Source organism: Podarcis bocagei (assembly GCF_964188305.1).
Source record: "Podarcis bocagei genome assembly, chromosome: 9".
NCBI classification, from domain to species: Eukaryota; Metazoa; Chordata; class Lepidosauria; order Squamata; family Lacertidae; genus Podarcis; species Podarcis bocagei.
In genome coordinates this window covers 7,144,805-7,171,203 of record NC_138134.1, presented here as the reverse complement: position 1 = coordinate 7,171,203, position 26,399 = coordinate 7,144,805, and the positions used below count along the sequence as shown (strand labels likewise).

Here is a 26,399-nt window from a genome sequence, read left to right as displayed (position 1 = left end):
GATTTGCCGATTGCATGGTCAGCGGTTCGAATCCCCGTGGCGGGGTGAGCTCCTGTTGTTCGGTCCCAGCTCCTGCTCACCTAGCAGTTCGAAAGCACGTCAAAGTGCAAGTAGATAAATAGGTACCGCTTTATAGCAGGAAGGTAACGGCGTTTCCGTGTGCTGCGCTGGTGCCGGCTCACCAGAGCAGCTTCGTCACGCTGGCCACGTGACCCGGAAGTGTCTTCGGACAGCGCTGGCTCCCGGCCTCTTAAGCAAGATGAGCACGCAACCCCAGAGTCGGACACGACTGGCCCATACGGGCAGGGGTACCTTTACCTTTTTAATTCTAAAGACAAGCAGATTCACTGATGACGATGAGAATGAATCGTAAAGGAAGCAGAAACCTTTTGCATTTTAAATCTAGACCTTAGGAACGGTTTCCTTGAAACGAAGGTCACTGGAGACAGATGGCATTTTCGTTGCTGCAAGGTTTATTTAAACATATACAAGCTGAACGTAACATTGGAAACCTTTTTTAAAGCATTTCAGATTACAGAAAATCAGAGGGCTGGGTGGGTAATTCCGTTACTAAAATTATATTGCACTCATATATCAAAGCCCCAAAAGACAAGCAATGGTCCAAATGGAATATCCTTGCAACAGAGTCCTATTTATTAGAATAGAAATTGTTAATAGCTGGAAATCACAGGATAGCACACAGAGAACAATTTTGGAAGTCTGGAAGTACAGAGATGAGGTCTTTATTCCAGGCTTTTCCCCAATAATCCCATCACATGAACATCCAGGCTTTTAGCTGAAGGATAGGGAAAGAAGCATTAATGCATTAAAATAAATTAATTTTATTAACTTGCAAGATTTATATACAGTAGTAAAAAGATAAAGGTAAAGGACCCCTGACAGTTAAGTCCACTCACAAACGACTCTGGGGTTGCGGCGCTCATCTCACTTTACTAGCCAAGGGAGCCTACGTTTGTCCAGAGACAGTTTTTCCGGGTCATGTGGCCAGCATGACTAAGCCGCTTCTGGCGAAACCAAAGCAGCGCATGGAAATGCCGTTTACCTTCCCGCCAGAGTGGCACCTATTTATCTACTTGCACTTTGACGTGCTTTTGAACTGCTAGGTTGGCAGGAGCAGGGACCGAGCAACGGGAGCTCACCCCGTCGCGGGGATTAGAACCGCCGACCTTCTGATCGGCAAGCACAAGAGGCTCAGTGGTCTAGACCACAGCATCACCCACATCCCTATGTATAATGGTACCTTGGTTTAAGAACAGCTTAGTTTATTAACAACTTTGCTTAAGAATGCTGCAAACCCGGAAGTAGATGTTTTGGCTTGTGAACTTTGCCTCAGAAGCAGAGCATGTTCCGCTTCCTGTTGAGTGTAAATTGAGTCCCCCCGCTGCTATGGGAAAGCACGCCTTGGTTTAAGAATGCTTTGGTTTATTAATGAACATTAGAAAAATGTTGGAATGAAGTTATATGGCTTTAGTAGAAATGTTATAAGGAATTAAGTATAAATAGATTAATAGAGTATTAAAGGGAAAAATAAGGTTAGAATGTGTTAAGACAATTATAGGGTAGAAAACAGGAAGATGGAAAGGAATTGCTGAAACAATTAATAGAAGTGGAATACAAAAAGGGAGGCGTGAGGAGGTCGTGGAAATAAGTGAAAGAAAGATAAGATACTGAAATTGGACTGTGTTTTAAATGGTTTTTGTTTTGTTAGTTGTATGTGTTAGTGTTTTATAGTGTTTTTTTATTGTGTTGTATTGTTGTCTTTTTCGTTTTTTGTAGTGTGGTGTTTAATTTGTTGGAAAACTAATAAATATTATTTATTTATTTTTTAAAAAAAGAATGCTTTGGTTTAAGAACGGACTTCCGGAACGGATTAAGTTCATAAACCAAGGTACCACTGTATATATGCCAGACCATTACCCAGAAGTGTGTGGAATCAAATTAGTACAGTCACCAGACAACAGCTTTTATACAGCAAGGTAACATAAGCTTAACCCGATCTGACAAAGTATGTCTTAATACAAGTGACCAGGAGAAAGGGTTTATATCTGTCTTATAAACCATGTTACCTAAACTGACGTGGGATCAAAAGAGACCCTGAAAGGAGTGTGGAATTTAGCTGCTATGGATAATGAAGACCTGGGACCTTAGGATGAAGGGAGGGTAATTACTCCTGATGATGATGATGATGATGATTGGGCAGCTGTGTAGGAAAAAATCCTTATAACACAACTTCAGCTAAATTTAAAGAATATTATTTGAAAACCATACAAAAATGAAATTGAATGGTTACCAAAATGGAGTGGTGGGACTGTGCCAAAGTTGCCCAGTTTGGGACAAGATATTTGCAAAAATAATGAAAATGATGGGAAAGTCTGTGAAAAAACACCTCCCCAAATAGCACTGTTGGGTGCATTCAGCAGAGACAACCAAGGGGTTTTATGAAAATGTTTAATTGATTGCTTAATTGATTGGCAGCAAGAATCTTGGTAGCTAGAAAGAAGAGAGGGTTTCAATGCACAAAAGTAATTTGGGACATTGCATATTCTGAAGAACCAACATCAAAACTTTGTATGACTACAGGGCAACTCCCCCCCCCCCGCCCTCCGGGAGCCTTTTAGGGTAGACAGCACAGGAAGAAAATCTCTGCACGACAAACTGTACCCTGCTTGTATTAACAATTTCCTTTATATTGATGGAAACTTCTTAGCATTGACACTCAAACAATGTAGGGAATGTAGAGAAGTTAAAAATTTTGGGGAAAGGATATACAATGAATTGAAAAAAATGTTTAAAATGACATTTGTGGGGAAAAACCAGAAGCATTTTTGTTAGGGATTGTAGGACAAGACCTGCCAAGAAAAATAAAAAATGACAACAGCGGCAAGAGTCTTGTTAGCACAAAGATGGAAGAACGAGGAAATCCCAACGAAAAAACAGAGGCAAGAAAAACTGATGAGCTATGCAGAACTGGCCAAGTTGACATATAAACTGCGTGACAAGGACAATCGTGACTTCAAGGAAGAATGGAAATTTTTTACAAATTATTTAAAAAGACAACAAAATGATCTGGACTCCTTGGCAGGTTTTGAATAAACATCCACAAATTTATTAGTTGAATATATGATAGATAAGGCAATGATATGTACAATTTTACAATATGCAGAGGATAATATGTGTAAAGAAACCGGAGGCAGCACTTTGACCCAAACTTACGTACCGAAGCAGATATTTAATAAGATGAAATGTACACCTGAAGGAGCGTCTCCACCCCCATCGTTCTGCCCGGACACTGAGGTCCAGCGCGAGAAACCAAGTTACAGGGAACCAGGCAGAGGGCCTTCTTGGTAGAGGCGCCCACCCTATGGAACACCCTCCCACCAGATGTCAAAGAGAAAAACAACTACCAGACTTTTAGAAGACATCTGAAGGCAGCCCTGTTCAGAGAAGCTTTTAATGTTTGACGGACTATTGTTTGACTGACCCCCAAAACACCCACTCCACCCCCAAAAAATGTCCTAACCATTTTAGCAATTGCTTTTTCTGCTAAATAAGACTCAAGTCTATAAAAATCATACGATTTGAAGGGTTTCCTCATTGCAAGAGGTGAGCCGCTACAGGGAACCAGGCAAAGGGCCTTCTCAGTAGCGCGCCCTCCCAGCAGATGTCAAGGAGATAAAGAGCTGCACAACTTTTAGAAGACATCCGAAGGCAGCCTTGTTTAGGGAAGTTTTAAATGTCTGGTGTTTTATTGTATTTTTAATATTTTGTTGGAAGCCGCCCAGAGTGGCTGGAGAAACCCAGTCAGATGGGCAGGGTAGAAATAATAAAATTATTCTTCTTATTATTATTAATGGGACCTTTTCCTGAGCTGTACAATTAGTGATGGCGCATCCAATGGACAGACTAAGCATGTGCTTAGGGTACGGGGGCGAAATATGAGAAAGGTGTTTTAAAAAGGGGGGGGGGATTTGACATTTAAAAAAATAAAAGACATTATAGCAGTCGTCATAGCAGGAAATCAGAACTTGTTTAGACTTCTTTCGCTCCATCCTTGCATTCTTACTCCATTTTGTCCTTCTGTCTTTTTGTTACTTATCTCCAGCTAAGGGAGGGATCCTATTAACATATATAAGAATGCAAGGAAATCTCATGTGTTGAAATAAATCTATGGGCCTTTTATTTTAGAATGTTGTTTTGTGGTTTAGTATTGTTTTAATTTTGAATTGCGTATAGCGGGGACAACATAATCTTTTCAGTGCTTAAAAAGCCTCTGAAGGTCTTAATCTGACCCTGTGTACATTCTGTTCTGACACAGCAGCAAAGTGTTCCTGTCAGCTTTTTCCACTGAAAACAGGAGGTTTCGAAACCCGCCGTTTTAGAGTGCATAATTATTTGATTAACACTTTTACTTTCTTTCTTTTATTACATCCCTGCGTATATTTTATTAACAATATAAAAAAAATAATTAAGGGCATGAAGAAATACTATGACGGCAGGCTGAAAGCATCCTAAAATTGGACATTATCACTGAACTTGTTGCTCCAAAGCACGGCCAAAAAATACCATTTCCCCTCACGAACCTGGTTTATATGTACAGTCATACCTCGGGTTGAAGTAGCTTCAGGTTAAGCATTTTCGGGTTGCGCTCCGCGGCGACCTGGAAGTAACGGAGCACGTTACTTCCAGGTTTTGCTGCTCACGCATGTGCAGATGCTCAAAATGGCGTCACGCGCATGCACGGAAAGCAGCGAATCGCAACCCGCGTTTGCTTCAGGATACGAACCGGGCTCTGGAACGCTTCAGGTTACAGACGCTTCAGGTTACAGACTCCGCTAACCCAGAAATAGTACCTTGGGTTAAGAACTTTGCTTCAGGATGAGAACAGAAATCGTGCGGTGGCAGCGGGAGGCCCCATTAGCTAAAGTGGTACCTCAGGTTAAGAACAGTTTCAGGTTAAGAACGGACCTCCAGAACGAAGTAAGTACTTAACCTGAGGTACCACTGTATTCTTTTGTAATAAGTGAACTTAATAATAGTTACTAGGGACCACATTTTCTCAGTCCATTCAGATACAGTAGGAGATACACTTTCCTCCCAATTGCTAACAGCAGTCCTGTTTGTCTCCCTCGGGGTCCACCGGGGAAACTGAAGCACCTCTGGAGCCTGAATGGAGAGCCGGCTTGAAGCAAGAACCCCTTGCAATGCAGGAACCACAGCATAGCTGTTAACTTACAGATTTGAAAATAAGGGACCAGCAGCCTTGAAAATAAGGGACCAGCAGCCAAAATAAAGGACCTGCAGCCTCACCTGTTCCAAGCACTCCAGTCCTCCTGCAGTCTGGTCAAACTCATGCTGGTAGCTTCGAGAACACTGTCCAACCAACTTTGTAACCAGAGGTTCAACTGAATAGAACCTGAATCACATGCACCACAAGGCCTATGCAGCCTCAACTTAAGATGGCTCCCCGGCCTGGCTTTGCACTGCAAAGTTTGCAGCAGCACGTGCAACAAAATGGCGTCCAGAATTCAAAAAACTCCTCAGCTTGCATTAACTAGCCACATACAAGGCATGCAAGCTCCACCCCCCAGTCGTTCTTAGACTTCTTATTGAGTGTGTTATGTACTGAAGTTCTCACCCTGGGCCAGCAGGGGGATATTGTAGATAGTTATGCAAATGAAGGATCGAAAAGTGACATTCAGTGATTGGATAGTTTTAGAAAATGGCAACAGTTACATTGTTCTGGAGCTCTATATAAGCAGGCTGACTGAGCCCCTCAGCTTAGTTCTGTTCTGACATCTGAATAAAGAAGAGCTGCTTTGAAGGAATCGCTGTGTCGTCTGCTATGTTCGCCCACAACCTAACACTGGCGACGAAGGTGGGATCGATGGACATCAGAGCACAGCCAGATGCAGCCACTCTCTGAGCAGAGCTGAATCACTGAGCTGAATCACTGAGCGAAATCACTGAACAGAACCAATTCAGAGCTGACTGTTCTGGCTAGAGCACTGTGTTCCATCCATCGCCTCCACATCGGCATCGGAACCATGGCTTCACTTGTGCCTCTACCGCCGTTTGCCCCAGCTTCTGAATCATGGGACTCCTACCTCGCTCGGTTCGACTGCTACCTCCAAGCCAACAAGCTGACAGAGGTATCAAAGGAGCGGAAGTGGGGCCTATTCCTCAGCCTCTGTGGGCCTGAGGTGTTTGAGACGGCCCGAGCATTGGTTGCTCCTGAAGCAGTCCAGGCAACACCGTGGGACACGATCCAAGAGAAGCTCCGCAACCACTACGCACCAAAGCCGTCCAAGATTGCTGCCCGCCATGCGTTCTACCACCGGAACCAGGCAGAGGGGGAGTCAATCAACAACTACACCACCGCCCTCCGACAGGCTGCAATGCACTGCGAGTTCCGAGACTTAGACGATGCCCTGATGGATCAAATCGTCTGTGGGGTCCGGGACATCCATCTGCAACGGCGTCTCCTCGCCAAGCCAGACCTCACGCTGCAGAAAGCCATTGAGGAGGCTGTGGCCTCGGAAGCTGCTGAACGCCCAGGAGATCTGCAAGGCCAGCAGCCCGCGTCTTGCTAGGAAGCCAGTTCCAGTGCATCACGAAGAGGCCAGCAGTGATGAGGCATCCTCCAGTGAAGACGATGATGTGCACCAGACAAAGCGGGAGCACAGGAAGTTCCAATAGAAGTCCAAGGGCCAACCGGAATGTGCCAGCTGCGGAGGCAACCATTCCTGTGCCAAGTGTCGATTCAGAGACGCCATCTGTCGGGCGTGTTCCAGAATGGGCCACATTGCTAAGGTCTGACACCCCCCCTTCACCGACTCGCAAGTCCAAGTCTTCACTCCAGTCTGCCAAGGAAAGCTGTTTCGCTCTCACCAACTGCCGCTGCCCGTCTGGAACCACAATTGGCCAAACCGACTCGCCTATGCGACGCAAGCTGAACGTCACGGTGCTCATTGAAGGAGCTCCATGTGACATGGAGATCGACACTGGGTCTGCCCTGTCCATCGTGTCTTGGAGCACCATCAAAAGACTGGTACCCAGAGTGTCCAAAAGGCAACTCGACTCTCACCGCGTACACCTGAGAGACTACCAGGGAAACGACATTCCCGTGGTAGGCGTTGGCCGGTTCCAGATCGCCTTCAATGACTTTTCGGGCCTGCTCCGACTGGTGGTGGTCGAAGGTCAGCGGCCAAGCCTCCTAGAGCTAGACTGGTTTGATGCCCTCGGCCTGGAAGTCACCAGCATCAACTGCATCTCTAACGCAGAGACTGAGGGTCTGGTCAAAGACTTTGCCAAGGTTTTTTACGGCACTTTGGGGCAATATACAGGTACGCCCATCTCCTTTAGCCTTGATCCACTCATCGCCCCCATCAAGCTAAAGCCACGCCGGGTTCCCTTTGCTCTCAAGGCTAAGGTAGACGAACAACTGGACAAGCTGATCGCCCAAGGAGTTTTGGAGCCAGTTGACCACGCCAAGTGGGAAACCCCCATCGTCACGCCTGTCAAGCCAGACGGGTCAGTGAGAATTTGCGCTGACTACAAGTGCACGATCAACAAGGCACTTCAGCAGCACGCTTATCAGGTTCCTGTTGTCCAACACCTGCTGCATTCCCTGGGTGAGGGTAAGGTCTTCGCTAAGCTGGACCTTGCCCAAGCCTATCAACAACTGCCCGTCAATGATGCCACCACTGAAGCTTAGATGATCGTCACCCACCGAGGGGCATTCCGTTGTTGCCGGTTGCAGTTCGGGGTGAGTGTGGCTCCTGGCATCTTCCAAAGCCTTATGGAGCATCTCCTGCAAGGGCTCCCGGGCGTGGTACCATATTTCGATGATGTCTTGGTGTCCGCAGACTCACACCAGCAGCTGTTCGAGCGCCTCCGTGCCGTGCTGACCAGGTTCCAGGAGGCCGGGCTCAAGGTAAAGAGGGAGAAGTGCCAGATCGCCGTTCCACAGGTGGAGTTCCTGGGCTATCTTATCGACGCCTCCGGCCTTCACCCAACCACATCCAAGATCCACGCTATCCAGCAGGCCCCCATCCCAAAGAACAAGACGGAGTTGCAGGCGTTCCTGGGGCTGCTGAACTGTTATAACATGTTCCTGCCCCACAAAGCCACGGTGGCTGAGCCTCTTCACCGACTCCTCAGCACAAAGACGCCTTGGTCCTGGGGTCATCGGGAGAAGGAGGCCTTCAATGCGGTCAAGGCTCTCCTTTCATTGGACAGTGTGCTGGTACAGTACAGTGAAGCCAGGCCGCTGGTCCATGCTTGCAACGCCTCACCTTTTGTCATCGGTGCTGTCCTTAGTTTTCCAGATGGAAGAGAAGCACCGCTCGCCTACTTTTCCAGGACACTATCTCCGACGGAACGGAATTACAGCCAGCTCGACAAGGAGGCATTGGCACTTGTGGCTGGAGTGAAGAGGTTCCATGAAAACCTCTACGGCAGGACTTTTAACCTCATCACTGACCACAAGCCGCTCCTGGGCCTCCTCGCTGGTGATCGTCCAACTCCACCGGTCCTCTCGCCGCACATGCTGTGATGGACTGTTTTCCTGGCTGCCTACCACTACCGGCTCGTCCATCGCCCGGGGAAATCGATGGGTCATGCCGATGCCCTCAGCCGTTGCCCTCTTCCAGCGTTTGTGGAAGACCCAGCTCCAGCTTCATCGCTCCTCCTGATTGATGATCTTCCGGCAGCGCCTGTATCGGCTGCCACTGTGGCCTCCGCGTCTGCCCAGGATCGCACCATCAGCCGTGTGCTCAACTGGGTGTGGAGGGGGTGGCCACAAGGGCCTTTTGCATCGGAGTTCCAACCGTTTGCAACCAGACAACATGAACTCTCGGCTCATTGCGGCTGTCTGCTGTGGGGAGACCGCGTTGTGATTCCCCAAAGACTCCGTCAACGTGTCCTGGAGGCTCTGCACGTTGGCCACCCGAGAATCGTCAAAATGAAGGCGTTGGCTCGGTGTTACGTCTGGTGGCCTAACATGGACGATACCATCACTGCCTGGGTGTCTGCCTGTCAAGCATGCCAAGAATCGAGGCCTGCACCACCGGCAGCTAAGGGACACACCTGGGAGACGCCCAAGACACCCTGGCCGAGGGTGCACATCGATCTGGCCGGCCCCTTTCACGGTCGGACCTTTATGGTAGTGGTGGACGCCTATTCCAAATGGCTGGAGGTGGCCCTGATGCCCTCCACCACTACTGAGGCCGTCATCCGGGTGCTGCGAGGCCTGTTTGCGACACATGGGTGTCCGGATGTCCTTGTCTCCGACAATGGACCGCAGTTCACGTCAGGCACTTTTGAGTAGTATCTTTTGGGACTGGGCATCCGCCATGCCCTAACGGCACCATTTCATCCATCCAGCAACAGGCAAGCGGAGAGAATGGTGCGCTCGGCAAAAGAGGCACTGGCGCGCCTGGACCGGGGAGACTGGCACGAGCGGGTCGCCGAATATTTGTTCGTGCAACAAATCACCCCTCATACAGCTACAGGGCGGAGTCCTGCTGAACTGCTTATGGGCCGCCACCTCAGGTCACCGCTCAACCGGCTGCACCCGGACTTTGCCGTGGCTGAACCCCCAGGCTGTGCCAACGCACCACGGTCATTTGTTCTAGGAAACCAGGTCTTTGCCTGGAACTATGTGGGGGACATTCCTTGGGTGCCAGCCACAGTAGTGGGAGTCACTGGACCTCGCTCGTACCAGGTGGCACTCGAAGACGGACGCTTGTGGCGCCGGCACATAGACCAGCTTAGGCGCAGGGTTGGGGACTTGGACACTACTGTGGTGCCCCCAACTGCGCTCGTGGCTCCAGAAGAGACACTTACAGATGGCGAGGCTCCACCTACACCTTCCTCGTAAACTGCCAGCGTGGAGCCGAACCAAGCCACTTCAGAGGGTCTGCCAGACTTACCACAGGCTCAGACCACTCCACTTGCGGAGGCTCCACCCACAGCAGCAGATCCAGGGGATTTGGTTTCAACGCCACCTAGGGTCGCACCACAGCCTCAGCAAGAATTGGGTGCCCCCCCCGGACTTGGCTACCAGTCCCCGGTGGTCTGGCAGAGTTTCCAAGTGCCCAACTTATTTAAAGGACTATGCTGTTGGACGTGTATCACTGTTGTGAAATGTAACCGATATGCTTTTGTGCCTAATTGAACCATTATGTGTAGTGCTGTATATAAGGAAACCATTACGATTGTAACTAACGCCTTATCTTGGTGGGGAGGGTTGTTATGTACTGAAGTTCTCACCCTGGGCCAGCAGGGGGATATTGTAGATAGTTATGCAAATGAAGGATCGAAAAGTGACGTTCAGTGATTGGATAGTTTGTATGCAAATGAAGGATCGAAAAGTGACGTTCAGTGATTGGATAGTTTTAGAAAATGGCAACAGTTACATTGTTCTGGAGCTCTATATAAGCAGCTTAGTTCTGTTCTGACATCTGAATAAAGAAGAGCTGCTTTGAAGGAATCGCTGTGTCGTCTGCTATGTTCGCCCACAACCTAACAGGGTGAGCAACAGAGCCAAGCAACACAGTTGGAGCCTCCCTGGCCGGCCGGGAGGCAGGGAGAGGAGCTGCTTCCTTTGAAATTTAAGGGACATCATTTAAGGGACATTTAAGGGACATCCATCAATAAGGGACAGCAGCGGGACATGGCGCTGGAATAAGGGACTGTCCCTTCAAATAAGGGACACTTGACAGCTATGAACCACGGCTAAGGAATCCCTGGCAGGTGGCCTTCTGACCTCTGCTTAAAAACCTCCAGTGAATCATAGAATTGTAGAGTCATAATGGACCCCAAGGGTCATCTAGTCCAACCCTCTGCTATGCAGGGATCACAAATTCTGTGCCCGGTTTTTTGGGAGTAAGCACTGAGTTCAATGGGACTTATTCCTAGAGAAGTGCATAACCCACAGGTAAACAACCTAAGGCCCGGGGGCCGGATGTGGCCCCATCGCCTTCTAAATCCAGGCCACAGACGGTCCAGGAATCAGTGTGTTTTTACAAGAGTAGAATGTGTCCTTTTATTTAAAATGCATCTCTGGGTTATTTGTGGGGCATAGGAATTTGTTCATTCCCCCCCCCCCTTCAAAATATAGTCCAGCCCCCCACATGGTCTGAGGGACGGTGGACTGGCCCACGGCTGAAAAAGGTTGCTGACCCCTGATCTATAAGCTCCTCTGCCATTCTTGTCCTCTTCCTCTGCCTCTTAATTGGCAATGCTATTTCCAAAGAGTCAGTTTCCAATGTTTGATTTCCATCCACATTCAACTGTGAAATCTTCTTGTTACATTTATTTACAAATTCCAATGCCTTGCTGCGACCGTTATCAAATGTTCTTGTCTTTTCCTTCAACTTTGTTATAGCTGAATTTACTAAACTCCATGCAGTAAACATATCTAAAGGACTTGTCTGCAAATAACTTGATAACGGGGCTGTAGTTTCTAATATATACAAGTAAATAAATGCTGTCAATGTTTTTTTCAAACTTTGTAAGACTTTGACGCAAAACATTTGCTTCTTGTTCTGTTTGTGCATCAAACTTGTCTGAATCTTGTATCACTGATTATAAGCACGTCAATAGATTTACGAAAGTACTAACAGCAGCAGCATCAAAACATCCAAATAAAGTTATTGCTGCATTGGATTTTCCCGACCTTCTTGTCTCACCAATTAGCTTTAATCATTTCATTTTTTTCTTGTCCTATATGTTTTCCAACAACTTCTATCTGTACAGCCATTCTCTTGTGTGGTGTTTTCACAAAAGTTGCTAAATTCTGGAGCAAATTAAAAAAGAAACTGCAGGCACGAAACATTTTGCACGAGGCACGAGGCACGAAGACATGGGCATAGCACTGTATACCATATTTTTTGCTCTATAAGATGCACTTTTTCCCTCCTGAAAAGTAAGGGGAAATGTGTGTGCGCCTTATGGAGCAAATGCAGGCTGCGCAGCTATCCCAGAAGCCAGAACAGCGAGAGGGAGTGCTGCACAGCTTCGGCATCTAGCTTCTGGCGGCTGCACAAAGCCTCCGCAGGGCAGCCCTGGCTTTTGCGGGAGGTGGGGGAAGGGACAGAGCACACGGCTCTGTCTCTTCCCCCACCTCCCAGAAAAGCCTCCAAGAGCCGCGCTCCCTTTAAAGAGCTGGCTGGCTTTTGCGGGAGGGCAGCTTAACCGCGAGCAGCCTCTTCCGGGCACGGGGAGCCTTCATCCCGCTGCCTGGGAGAGGCTTCATGCAGCTATCCCAGAAGCCAGAACAGTAAGAGGCTATCCCAGAAGCCAGATCCCTCTTGCTGTTCTGGCTTCTGGGATTCAGAATATTTTTTTTTTTCTTGTTTTCCTCCTCCAAAAACTAGGTGCGTCTTATCGCCTGGTGCGTCTTATAGAGCGAAAAATGTTGATCGGCCACATCTGTAATCTTACTTTGTCAACCATTATATTGGCCATGGTAACTTGCAGCTCCCTCTGTACTATCAGACAAACATTTGGGGGGATCAATTTTAAGTGTTTCAACAGATCAAAAAGTCCCTGTCCTGTACAGTACCATCATTACTTGGCACAACTGAAAGCAGTTGCTCACAGATAATCCCTTTAAGTACATACCAGATAATAATGTTAAACTGATGGATGGATGAATTATCCTGTCTTGAATAAACTTGAATAGAATAATATTCTGCTTGAGAAATTCATGACTAATTCTTTCTTGTATCATAATCTTAATAATTTGGATTAACATGTTAATAGATGTTTCATAGTTGATTATATTATCTTGGAACTTCTATTTTCAAGCTGCTCAAAGGTTGTTGTTGTTTAGTCATTTAGTCGTGTCCGACTCTTTGTGACCCCATGGACCAGAGCACACCAGGCACTCCTGTCACCCACTGCCTCCCGCAGTTTGGTCAAACTCATTGTTAGTAGCTTCGAGAACACTGTCCCAACATCTCGTCCTCTGTCGTCTCCTTCTCCTTGTGCCCTCCATCTTTCCCAACATCAGGGTCTTTTCCAGGGAGTCTTCTCTTCTCATGAGGTGGCCAAAGTCTTGGAGCCTCAGCTTCAGGATCTGTCCTTCCAGTGAGCACTCAGGGCTGATTTCCTTCAGAATGGATAGGTTTGATCTTTTTGCAGTCAAGAATATGCCTGTTGTTTTTGTCCATGGAGTTTTCTTGGCAGGGATACTGTAGTGGCTTGCCGGTTCTTGCTCCAGGTGGATCACGTTTAGTCCAAGCTCTCCACTATGACCTGTCCATCTTGGGTGGCCCTGCATGGCATAGCTCATAGCTTCTCTGAATTATTCAAGCCCCTTCACCACGGCAAGGCAGTGATCCATGAAGGAGGCTCAAAAGTAATTAACCTTTATAACTTATTGTCTAATATTTAAGGTGGCCCACTTGCCATTGGGCAAGCTGACACCCTGACCAGTCCGCTGCTGGCTGGGTGCTCCCCTCCTCCTGGGATGGCCAAAGCCTCTTTTCAGAAGTGCTCTTTGTGATGATGTAAACAAAATCTGCTCCTTTTCACTTATGGGGCACCCAAGAACCCGTAGAGAGTCCTTAAGTGGGTTCCCTATCAGTAGGAGGAAACAACAGAGGCCAAAAGCAGCTAGTAAGCCTGATCTTTATTAAATTGTTGCAACAGGGTGCTCACACACACACACCCCACGCAGGAGGGAGGAGGAACCCAGAACAATGGTGCGCAAGCCCTTATATAGACTTTTGAAATTGCCCACGCTATAGCCCAAGACCACCCCCAAAAACATCATACATACATCACAGAAGGAGGCGGTCTACAACAGAAATCCTGTCTGCCAGGGTAGCTGACAGTGGCCAATGATTGCTTACTTGGGCAGCCTGGCTATTCTTTTGTGATGGTAAATACTTTAATTCCTGAATCCAGGTCACAGGCTCACCCTATTCTTACAAAGATGCCCTAAAGACAGGTAAGCAAAAGACAGTGGAGAGGTTTTCCCATTTCATTCCTCCTTGCGGAGAAACATTTGAGGTCAATTTGGGAGAGTCAAAATGGTTTCAGGATTGTTCTCCTGTACTATTTGAGACATGTGGTTTACATACTTATGTATGTGTTTGCCTTGTAAATCCCTGAACATTTAATTTATATATTTGAGACCTTAAATTCTTATAACAGTGATAAAAATAGCTTGTGACGTTTAAGAATTCCCTTTGCAAGGTGGGGGGGGGGACAACTGTGGTATTCTAATTGATTCTTGAGCCACCCTAGGGACTTTCTTGCTGAAGGGTAGGATATAAATTATTATTAATTATATTTATTTATGTCCCACCTTTCCACCAGACAGGGACTCAAACAGCAACAGCTAAAACATAGATTAAAACATGCATATAATTACAATGAAAACAGCACCAGCCCTTTCCTTAAAAACAGCTGGTTCATATGGGAAGATATGGTCCTTCAGATAGCCTGGACCAGGGGTCAGCAAACTTTTACAGCAGGGGGCCGGTCCACTGTTCCTCAGACCTTGTGGGGGGCCGGATTATATTTGGGGGGGTGGGGAATGAACTTAATCCTATGCCCTACAAATAACCCAGAGGTGCATTTTAAATAAAAGCACACATTCTACTCATGTAAAAACACCAGTCAGGCCCCACAAATAACCCAGAGATGCGTTTTAAATAAAAGGACACATTCTATTCATGTAAAAACACACTGATTCCTGGACCGTCTGCGGGCTGGATTTAGAAGGCGATTGGGCCGCATCCAGCCCCCGGGCCTTAGGTTGCCTACCCATGGCTTGGATCTAAGCCAAGCAACTCTTTCTAGGTCATAACCAGCCCTCTGAATTGTGCCCAGAGATGCTTTGACAAGAGAGAGACAGGGAGAGAATGCAATGTTCCACAGTTGTCTGGCACATAGCAATATTTTGACAGGTGAGCTTCTACCTACATGTAGATTTCATCCTCACAAGCCTGTGGAGAAGTGACAGATTTCCCTGAGATAAAATGGTCAGCTCTGCCTCATGGATATACTCAGCTTTGCCAGCAAGGCTCTTTGTTTCAGAAGCACCTAGGGGAGCAAACTTAAACACCTTTATATTTTAGATAGCAGCTTGTTCGCTACCATCTGAACACCTCTAAATATATCGTAACCCAGTGGTTCCCAGTTAGCTAATTACAGAGGACCCCCTATTTTTCAAAAGCCAAGTCACGGACCCTCTACTTCTAAAAATTTTGATAACTCTATTGTAGTAACCTCTGCAATTTTTTGAATAAAATGTGGGATAGCCCCTAATAAGCAAATGATTTTAGGTGTACTCTAAAATCCCCAGACCCATAATTGGGAACCACTATCGTAATCAATTTCTGCATGATGGTTCCTAAGTTGGAGGAGCAGGTTCCCTCTCTGTGTTTGGGTACAGTCGGGTGCCATTTTGAATCGAGATGGTGGACTGGGCCTTTCAAAACTGCCCTGATTATAACCACTGATTTCAAAACCAACATTTAAGGCGTTTTGCGGGTCCCACCTCTTTTGCTACATTTGGAACACTTTTACTTGTTTTCACAAATGTATTGTTTTTATTACTTTTACAGCTAAATTTTATTGTTGTAACCCGCCCTGAGAATTTCTGGTGAAGGACAAGGAAGAAATCCTACAAATCAAATCAAATAAATTTACCACTAGATGGCAGACTCCACCCACAGCATGAGAAATCGCCAGCAGTTCATTTAATCCAGGGAGACCAAGTCAGGAATAGTTAGCAACTGCCTTGACACAATATAGAACCACAGGTTTCCTTATCACATGTGCTGCATAAATCCATCTGAAATTCAGATCTGTGATGGAGGGCAATGGCGTTGCATCCCCAATCGTATACTGGACTCAGGCTGAGCCCATAACTCCTGCCAGGGCCGTCTTTAGCAGATGCGGCGCCGGGGTGCAAATATCCACCAAGCACCCCCAAATTACCATGGGTAGTGGGGAGCATGAAGCTGCGCACTGCCAGCCATAGGGGGAGACTCTCCCCCATGCCGCGGCTGGAGAGCAATCCCCACAGAGGCTTGGGAGGGAAGCTGTGCGCCCACCAGCCATATGGTTGATGGGGCGCAGCTGGCGGGCGTGCAGGGAAAGGGGAGGCCGCCAGCAAAGCCATGCAGCTCCCCCACTCCCTGGGGCGCCCCTGAGAGGCCGGCGCCCTGGCGCAACGCACCACTAAGCCCCATGGGAAAGACGGCTCTGATTCCTGCCCCAACCCTAGGCAAAAGATTATTGGCAAGTGTCAGGGGCAAAGGAGAAATTTGCTGAGTTTCCATTTTAGTGCAAACCTTGAGCTCCCGATGCTCAGTCCCTGCTCCTGCCAACCTAGCAGTTCGAAAGCACGTCAAAGTGCAAGTAGATAAATAGGTACCACTCCAGCGGGAAGGTAAATGGCGTTTCCATGTGCTGCTCTGGTTTGCCAGAAGCGGCTTAGTCCTGCTGGCCACATGACCCGGAGCTGTACACCGGCTCCCTCGGCCAATAAAGCGAGATGAGCGCCGCAACCCCAGAGTCGGTCACAACTGGACCTAATGGTCAGGGGTCCCTTTACCTTTACCTAAGGGCTGCATCCAGTGTAAATGCTGAGCAGAGTTGTTGACATCTCTCTATCTCACTAGACGTTGGAGTGCACCTAAGTAAATGAAGTCAAACAGGTGTGTGAGCAGCATCAAAGTGACCTCCCCAGGGAGCAAGCCTGGTCAGTGTGTATAGAGGTCCTAGGCTGCCCAGATGATGGGACCTCCCTCTTGGCCTCACTGATGTGGTCCATAGGAAACAGACCAATATGTTTGGCACCAGCTTGGCTGCAGGAGTTGCTGAAAGGAGGTGTACAAGGCGCCATCCAATCGCATTGGGGACTCCAGACTTGTGTAGGGTTTACTCCTGAGCCTTTTCTTTTCTGAAGATATTCTACAAGGTAGCAGAGTTTAGCACCAGAATTTTCCTTCTCCTAGATGAGCCCCATCTGCCCCCCCCCACTTCCCTCTACAGCACATGCAGAAACTGCCTTCTTGACCCTTGGACCCACTCTTGGTCTCATCTGCTCAGTCCGCCGGAGTCTTGTCTTCACATGCAGGGCAGGTCCCTAACTCATTGAAGATTTGAGGCCCATTGGCGGCCCTCACCTGGTTTAGCTGGCCAGTCGAAGTTGTTCCCCGGTGTGTGACCGCTGTCTCCTGCTGACAACTTCTAGGAGCCACAGGGGAGAGCTGAGTGCAGGGTGGGGACCAAAGGTAGACAATTACCCCAGAAGGAGCACAAAAAATAATACACATGCCAAACTCATTTTTTTTATATAGTGTTACAAGTTTGGTGGATCAGGGGGATGCTGTGGACATAGTGTATCTTGATTTCAGTAAGACTTTTGACAAAGTCCCCCATGGTATTTTTGTGGGGAAGCTGATGAAATGTGGGCTGGATGAGGTAACTGTGAGGTACATTTGTAACTGGTTGCCTCACTGACAATTTCATTTTCCCAGAAGTTTGAAGAAGCAACAAAGGGATCCTCTGTCTTTGACTTGGTCCTCACCAACAGGGAGGAACTGGTTGATGAAGTAATGGGAAACTTGGGAGGAAGTGATGACAAGGGAAAGCTAAGTGTAGTCAGACATGCACTCTAGACTTTAGGAAGACCAACTTCAAAAAGCTTCAGGAGCTGAGATCCCATGGTATGAAATACTCAAAGAAAAAGGAGTCCAAGTTGGACTGGAGTTTCTTAAAGGTGAAATATTGGAGGCACAAATTCAGACAGTTTCAACAAGAAAGAAAAGTAGGAGACATCTAAAGAAACCATTGTGGCTGCATAAGGAGCTTACAGATGAGCTGAAATTTAAGAATGGTGTGTATAAGAAATGGAAGAAAGTGGAAATCACAATGGAGGAGTCTACACGAATAGCCAACAGTTGCAGGGTGAATGTCAGGTGGGCTAAAACTAAGAATCAGCTCAGGCTTGCAAGAGAGGTCAACAATAAATTTAAAAAATGTTTATTTGGATATGTTTGAAAAAAGAGGAAGAACAAGCAAGTTGTAGGTCCTCTTCATGGAGAAGATGGGGAAATGCAAGTTGTAGGTCCTCTTCATGGAGAAGATGGGGAAATGCTATTAGGGAACAGAGAGAAGGCAGAACTGCTTTTTATTATTATTATTATTATTATTATTATTATTATTATTATTATTATTAAATTGTATACCACCCTATACCCACAGGTCTCAGGGCAGTTCACAGAATCAAATCACAATTAAAAAACACAAAATGCATAACATAAGAACTACTCTTAACACTCCCCAAAACACATTTTAAAAGGGTGTTGAATGTCAGTGAACCAAAGGCCTGGTTAAAGAGGAATGTTTTTGCCTGGAGCCTAAAGGTGTGCAATGAAGGCGGCAGGTGAACCTCCCTGGGGAGAGCATCCCACATCTACTTTGTCTCTGTCTTCACCAAAAAGGAAAACAACACCCTACCTGGTGATGACAGAATAAATGATGCAGGGAGGGAGCTACAGCCCAAGATAGGAAAAGAGGTGGTAAGGGAACACCAGGCTACTTTACATGAATTCAGATCTCCAGGGCCTGATGAGCTGCACCCAAGGGTACTAAAGGAGCTTGTGGATGTAATCTCAGAGCCTCTGAGGATAATCTTTGAGAATTCTTGGAGAACAGGTGAGGTCCCTGCAGACTGGAAGTGGGCAAATATTGTTCCCATCTTCAAAGGGGGGGGGGGAGAAGACCCAGGAAGAAGACCAACCAGCGAGCTTGACACTGATACCTAGAACAAATAATTCAACAGTTGGTCTGTGTGCACTTAGAAAAGGATGCTGTGTTTACCAAGACCCAGCAGGGGCTTCTCAAAAACAAGTAATGCCAGATAAGTCTCGTTTCTTTTTTTGATAGGCCTTGGTAGATATGGGAAACGCTGTGGACATAATGTATCTTGATTTTACTAAGGCTTTGACAAAGTCCCCCATGGTATTCTTACAGAGAAGCTGGTAAAAGGTGGCCTCGGTGAGGTAACTGTGAGGAGGATTAGTAGCTGGTTGACTGACCAAACCCAAAGAGTGTTCACTAATGGTTCCTCATCATCATGGGTGCCACAGGGTTCTGTCAGGGGTTCGTTGTTGTTCCGTGTCTTTAAAAATGACTTGGGTGAAGGAATTGAGGGGATGCTCATCCAATTTGCAGATGACATTAAACTGGGAGGGGTAGCCAATGCCGCTGAAGACAGAACTGGGATTCAAGATGACCTGAACAGATTGGAGAATTGGGCCTCAACTAACAGAATGAAATTCTATAGAGACAAACATAAGATTCTTCACTTAGGCAGGAAGAACCAGATGCACCAGTATAGGATGGGGGACACCTGGCTTACTAGCAGTACATGTGAAAAGATCTTGGAGTCTTAGAGGACCTCAAGCTTAACATGAGTCAACAGTGTTATACAGCAGAGAGAGAGAGAGAGAGAGAGAGAGAGAGAGAGAGAGAGAGAGAGAGTGCTAATAGTACATCAACAGAAATACCGTGTCCAAATCAAGGGAAGTCATTGTGCCACTCTATTCTTGGTCAGACCACACCTGGAGTACAGTGTCCAGTTTTGAACTCCACAATTTAAGAAGAATATTGACTTCTTCTCTGTCAAAAGGAGCACTGCTGCCACCTGCTGGCTTTTCTCATTGAGTTTGTGGGTGCCCAGCCCTCACCATTATGTTATTGTGGGTGCCTAAACCACAGAGCCTAGGACTTGCCAATCAGAAGGTCGGTGGTTCGAAGCCCCGCGATGGGGTGAGCTCCCGTTGCTCGGTCCCTGCTCCTGCCAACCTCGCAGTTCGAAAGCACGTCAAAGTGCAAGTAGATAAATAGGTACCGCTCCGGCGGGAAGGTAAACGGCGTTTCCATGTGCTGCTCTGGTTTCACCAGAAGCGGCTTAGTCCTGCTGGCCACATGACCCGGAAGCTGTACGCCGGCTCCCTCGGCCAATAATGCGAGATGAGTGCCGCAACCCCAGAGTCGTCCACGACTGGACCTAATGGTCAGGGGTCCCTTTACCTTTACCTTTAAGCAGCCACGGCCTCCTGGAGTTGGCTGCCATGCTGCCAAAAATTCCCAGAGTTCCCTGGGAAGGTTGATTGATTGTTTAAACCCCTTTGGGAACTGTAGCTTTGTGAGCTCTCAGCCCCCTTACAAGATACATTTCCCAGGAGTCTTTGGGGGAATTTATGACTGCTTAAAGTGGTATGATCCTGTTCTAAGTGCAGATGGAGCCAGAGACAGATGTACAACCTCACATTTTGAACCCACAATAAACTGCAGCCTTATAATATAGACGTTTATTGGTCCTTTTTATATGATTTTGTATTTTGATTTTTGGTACATGAAAGGAGACTATAAATACCATGAATAAAATGAATAGGTAAATAAGCTTCCATGTGTTTCCGCTAATGGGAAGTGACCTTCGTCATTCCCAGGAAAAGGAGGAAGCAATTGAAAGAATGTGGCGTTGTACCTCCAAGGGCTTTGGGGGTGGGGATTATTTCTTTCTTTATTTTTAGCCCCGTGATCTCAATCAGGAAGGAGACACTCGAGTCTGAATTGGTTTGTCTGGCGGGAAGAAGGAACCAATAAATGAGAAGTGAGGACTTTGCTTCTGATCGGTGCTTTTCCTAAAAAAAGAAAAAATAGTACTGGTACTCACCATGAAGTTTTTACAGTAAGTATACACAAAAAGTATCAGGTGTTATAACAATAATTGAAAAACAAACAGAAGTGGCTTATGAATATAAAGAACAATTTTAATGGAATAAATATATACCCTCATAAGCCAACTAGACAATGAGTACAGTGGTACCTCGGGTTAAGAACTTAATTCATTCTGGAGGTCTGTTCTTAACCTGAAGTACCACTTTAGCTAATGGGGCCTCCCGCTGCCACTGTGCCGCCGCTGCACAATTTCTGTTCTCATCCTGAAGCAAAGTTCTCAACCCGAGGTACTATTTCTGGGTTAGCAGAGTCTGTAACCTGAAGCGTTTGTAGCCTGAGGTACCACTGTAATTTGAAGCCACTGGTTCAAGTCCTACCCTCCAGAGCAGGAAAAAACAATTTTTCATGTGACAAACTAAAGTGCAAGGTGCATAATCAAGCCTGGAGATACTCATGAACATAGAATGTACCAGTGTCTCTCTCATTGGTGTACTGGTTCTGTATGCGATAAATATATCACAACAAAGATGGAACAAATAGTCATTCACTGGAAGCGCAAAGCAATAAACGTAGGAGCGATTTCCTGAAAGCATTCTTCAAGTGGTCGTTAGCTGGAAGCACAAAGCCAAATGATCAATTGAAGCCAAATAGATGAGACCTGTTCTCTGGATATTATCCAGGTTTCGCAGCAAGCTTCATCAGTCCATGATGCTAATCACTCAACACGTTTTGCTCGTTTGCTGTGTCTGTGCGTACCTTTTGTCTTGAGCGAACTGTGTTGAGTGATTAGCATCATGGACTGATGAAGAGGAAAATAGAAGAGTCAAATAGGTTTTGTGGAGAGGTGGACGGATGCCGGAATAGCCTTCTCTTCCAATTTATCTACAGTGGTACCTCTAGTTACAAACTTCATTCGTTCTGTAGGTCCGTTCTTAACCTGAAACTGTTCTTAACTATAGGTGTGATTTCGCTAATGGGGCCTCTTGCTGCCACTGCGCTGCCGGCACACGATTTTCGTTCTCACCCTGGGGCAAAGTTCTCAACTTGAGGTAACTCTTCTAGGTTAGCGGAGTTTGTAACCCGAAGTGTTTGTAACCTGAGGCGTTTGTAACTCAAGGTATCACTGTATTTATGTATGTCATGAAATGTATGCACTGCCTGGTTGAAATAAAGAAGGGAAAGCCTCAAAAGCTAAAACAATAAAACAAGGAAAAACCTACAAGACTTTAAAACATACAGAAAGTTAAAATACTAGAACAGGTTAAAATTCACAGCAGCTTTCTAAATTTCTGGGTAGGCTTTTCTAAACAAGGATGTTTTTAGAAGCCGCTGGAGAGAATACTGGGAAGGGGCCTGCTTGATCTGAAAGGGAGGGTGCAGCTGCCACACTAAAGGACTGCGGAGCGGAAATTGTGTGAGCCCTGCAAACGGGCCCAAGTGATTGGGTGGGCACCAGTGGGGCAAGGCAATTTCATAGGTAAACTGGTTTTACATATGCCAATAGTAACACCTTGAACTCGATGCAAAGCCTGATGCAAATGATGCAAAACATGGCAAAGAAGGGGGGCCAATTGGATCAAGTCCCCTCCATACTTTGCAAGTTACCCCATTTATTCCAAAGATGACCCTCTGCAACAAGCATCCATCTACACAAAGCTTCCTGCATTTCTGGTGCAAGACCAAGAACAGTCGATTTCCTATGCAGGCAAAGGACTAGACGAGATAACCTTTGAGGTCATCAATTTTTTGTGGCCAAAGAGATATATAATTCTATACAGTGGTACCTCTAGTTACGAACTTAATTCGTTCCAGAGGCCCGTTCTTAACCTGAAACTGTTCTTAGCTAGAGGTGTGCTTTTGCTAATGAGAACTCTTGCTGCCGCTGCACCACCGGCGCATGATTTCCATTCTCATTCTGGGGCAAAGTTCTCAACTCAAGGTAACTCTTCCAGGTCAGCGGAGTTTGTAACCTGAAGCGTTTGTAACTTGAGGTAGCACTGTATTCTATATGCATTACTGTGCATAACTTTTAGATCAGTGTTTCCCAACCACTGTTCCGCGGCACACTAGTGTGCCGCGAGATGTTGCCTGGTGTGCCGCGAGATGTTGCCTGGAGGGAGGCGGGCGAGTCGGGCGGCGATAGGTGGGGCGGCGACGGCGAGGAGAGGCCGCCCAGCGCGGGGCTCTCGCCGTCTGCCTGCCTGGCTGCCTGCGAGCTCGGCGGGCAGCGCCTCCGTCCGCAGCGCCCGCCTCGCGGCTCTCATTCCCTGCCCCTGCCAAAGCTCACCCAGCCAAGCCGCGCTCTCCTTCCTGCCTCGCTTTGCTGCCTCCTCCCCCCCCCCCAAAGCTTGGAGGTTCCCCGGCAAGGGGGAGGGGAAAAAATTGAAACTTACACTTTCGTGCGTCCCTCCCGGTGTGACGCTGCGCGCTGACGTCACGGGGCTGTAATGGTGGTGTGCCTCGAGATTTTTTTCATCAAACAAGTGTGCCTTTGCCCAAAAAAGGTTGGGAAACACTGTTTTAGATTTCATGAAATGTTACTGATACACACAGAACTTTGAAGCAGGGGTGGAGGTCGTCGGGCCTGGGGGGCCGAATGCCTCTCGATGTGGCCCTCGGGACTGTCCCCAGGCCCCACTGGCTGTGCTTCACATCCTCCTTGAGTTTGAATTCTGATGGGGATTCTTGCTTACTTTGGTGGAGAACAAAGTTGTGTGTGTGTGTGTGTGTGTGTGTGTGAGAGAGAGAGAGAGAGAGAGAGAGAGAGAGAGAGAGAGCAGAAACTAGTCTACTGCATATTCATAACTCTGCCCCTTTTTGGTCCCCGCCCACAACTGGTACGTGCCCCCCCACAAGACAGCTGCCCAGAAAGGGGTGCATCCCTCCAGCTGAAAATGATTCCCTACTCCTGCTTTAGAGAGTCACAAAACGATAACTCCCCGTCTGCCTGTTGTAGCCCTCAGTAGATACGGTAATCTGAGTCAAGAGAGTAATAAAGGGAGATTAAGTGCCCATCTGGGACACAGGTGGCGCTGTGGGTTAAACCACAGAGCTTGGGACTTGCCAATCAGATGGTCGGCGGTTCGAATCCCCGCAAGGGGTTGAGCTCCCATTGCTCGGTCCCTGCTGCTGCCAACCTAGCAGTTTGAAAGCATGTCAAAGTGCAAGTAGATAAATAGGTACCGCTTCAGTGGGAAGGTAAACAGTGTTTCCGTGCGCTGCTCTGGTTTGCCAGAAGTGGCTTAGTCATGCTGGCCACATGACCCGGAAGCTGTACGCCGGCTCCCTCGGCCAATAAAGCGAGATGAGCACCGTAACCCCAGAGTCGGTCATGACTGGACCTAATGGTCAGGGGTCCCTTTACCTTTAAGTCTCCATCTGCACATGACTGGCAGAATCCGAGACCAGGGAGAGGAGACGGTGGAGGAAGATTGGAAGAAATTTAAAATTTATTTGCAGAAATATTGTAAAATTTATGAATGTTAAGGACATTGAAATGAATTGCAGGGGTTTTAGCAACAAAGTAAAATGTAAGATTGGATTAACAACAGATAAATTAATAGGATATGAATTTGCTGAATTAATTTCTAAAAAGGGATACAAGAACGGGAGACGTGAGGAAGTCCGGAAAATAAGTTAATTGAAGATGAGAAATTATGAAAGAGGGAATTTTTGTTTTTTGTTACTATATGTGTTTTTATCTCTTTTTTCTTTTTCTTTTGATGTGTTTAATGTTTGTATTTTTGTATTGTACTTTTTTTTCTTTTGTGATGTTGTATTTTCTCTGTTTTTTTATTGTGAAAACCTAATAAAATATTATAAAAAATAATAATAAGTCTCCATCTGCACTTTACACGTTAAACAGTCATGGCTTCCCCCAAAGAATCCTGGGAACTGTAGTTTGTTAACGTTACTGAGAGCTGTTAGAAGACTCCTCTTTCCCCCAACAGAGCTGCAATTCCCAAACTTCTATGCAAATAAACTCTTTGGGAATTGACTTTAAGATTGGAAACATTGAGAAAGGAACAGAAACCAAGACTGATAAACCAATAGACTGATGCTCTTGTTTCTTTGTTATGGGCTACATACTTTTTGTACTAGAGTGAAGTTTGTATAGCCAAAATGAAATAAAGCCCATCCTTGCACCTGATGAGGACCTTTGAGGGAGAACAATGGGCAAAATATGAGCATGGACTTAGTCAGACAGTTGGCAAGTCACACTGCAGTGTGGCACACGCAGTCATAGATCCTGTAGCCCAAAAGGGAGACTCACCTCTGACTTGGCACAATTACGTGCAAGCCCATTCTTCCGCTGTCCCGTTTCAGGATGTCCCAGGTAACCTCTGCTTTGCATTCCTGCAGGCTTCCTGTTGACAGAGGGTGAGGCCTGCTTGCCTCAGACCCTGAAATAGAAACTCACTCTACGTGCCACAAAAGGGACATTTCCTGAATGTCCAAAAGCTGCCAGAGTTTTTCGTGAAACTGAAAGGCAATTGGGGGACGAGTGGGCGAAAAATTACGGTATTTTCTTTCCTGTATGCTGCCAGTCAAGCAGAAGCAGACCACGGTGCCAGAGACATCAGCATTACCTGGCTTGGTCCGGGTCGCATTTAGCATGCCAGATCGTCATCGGATTTCATGTCCCAGTTAAGCAATCGAAACCCTGTCCCTTTGATTTCTCTTGCCACTAGAGACTTCAGTGTTTGGCAAAGAGAAAAGACAGGCACTTTCATTGGAATAGGTAAGGGGGCAGAGGGGGCAAATGGAGTGCCCCCCCCCGAATGTTGCCAGACCCTCAATGATCAATGGCCAATGGTCACGGATGAGTCTGCTTCATCAGACGCCTTGAAGAGAGACAATCAAGCCATTCAAACTCATTGTTGTTCCGTAACACAACAAACAGGCGGCTCCCAGTTGACAACTCCCTCGGAAGGTGGAGGAGTTTTTAAGCAGAGGTTGGATGATCATCTGCCAGGGATTATTAAACTGTGATTCCTGCACTGCAGGGGTTAGGCTAGATGGCCCCAGGATCCTTTCCAACCCTACAGTTCTATAAATCTCTAGTTCCACTGTGATCATTGTAAGTAGAGTTGGAGAGCAATGCTGAGATGAGGCCCAGTACCACCAGCCAAGGGCCTCCAAGACCTGGCACCAGCGCTTCTCAGGGCCCACTCAGGCCTGGAGCCAGCCAGCCCTCAGAGACACACCAGACTCATGAAGTAGGTGCACGCTGAAGGTTTGTTGAGTTCCTCGTTCTATTAAAAGGAGGACAGAGGCAGCATGATGTTCTGATTGATAGCTGGAGAATAGCCTTCAAAGAGCATCCCGTGAAGAACAAGGAGCGCTTCTGCATGGATTGCAGTTCTCATTGTCTCACACCCACAGAGTTTCAGTGTGTGGAGGCGGCCTGTGGAAGGAGAAGGAAGCCATTGCTTAGGGAAACCAGACCTCTTTGCTGATTCATCCAGACCACCAAGTGAGTCAGAGGCCATCCACACCTCCAGCTTTATAGCTGCACTGCAAGAACAAAGTCCCACAGAACGGTGGGTGAATCAATTTCAATTTCTCTTTTTTACTTTCCCCTGTCTTACGTTGGGGGCTTCACTGTTCCATATCGGCTTGTGGTTTTTCTTTTTAAAAAATCACCAGCGCTTCAGCGT

The 26,399-nt window shown here is 46.9% G+C and overlaps 2 protein-coding genes across 2 annotated transcripts in view; one reads left to right on the top strand and one right to left on the bottom strand.

Annotated features, from left to right (window-relative positions):
* LOC308594631 (uncharacterized protein) overlaps positions 1-6,702 on the top strand; it is a 133,228-nt gene extending 126,526 nt beyond the window's left edge. The window contains exon 2 of the mRNA XM_081207969.1: positions 5,683-6,702. Coding sequence (XP_081064095.1) covers positions 6,066-6,611 — 546 coding nt within the window. The 5' untranslated portion in view covers positions 5,683-6,065 and the 3' untranslated portion in view covers positions 6,612-6,702. The remainder of the gene's footprint in view (positions 1-5,682) is intronic.
* Positions 6,703-14,588: 7,886 nt separating this feature from the next.
* The window catches only part of LOC308594513 (uncharacterized protein), a 284,112-nt gene continuing 272,301 nt past the window's right edge, over positions 14,589-26,399 (bottom strand). The window contains exon 17 of the transcript XR_014011493.1: positions 14,589-14,705. The gene's annotated coding sequence lies outside the window, so the exon portion shown is untranslated. The remainder of the gene's footprint in view (positions 14,706-26,399) is intronic.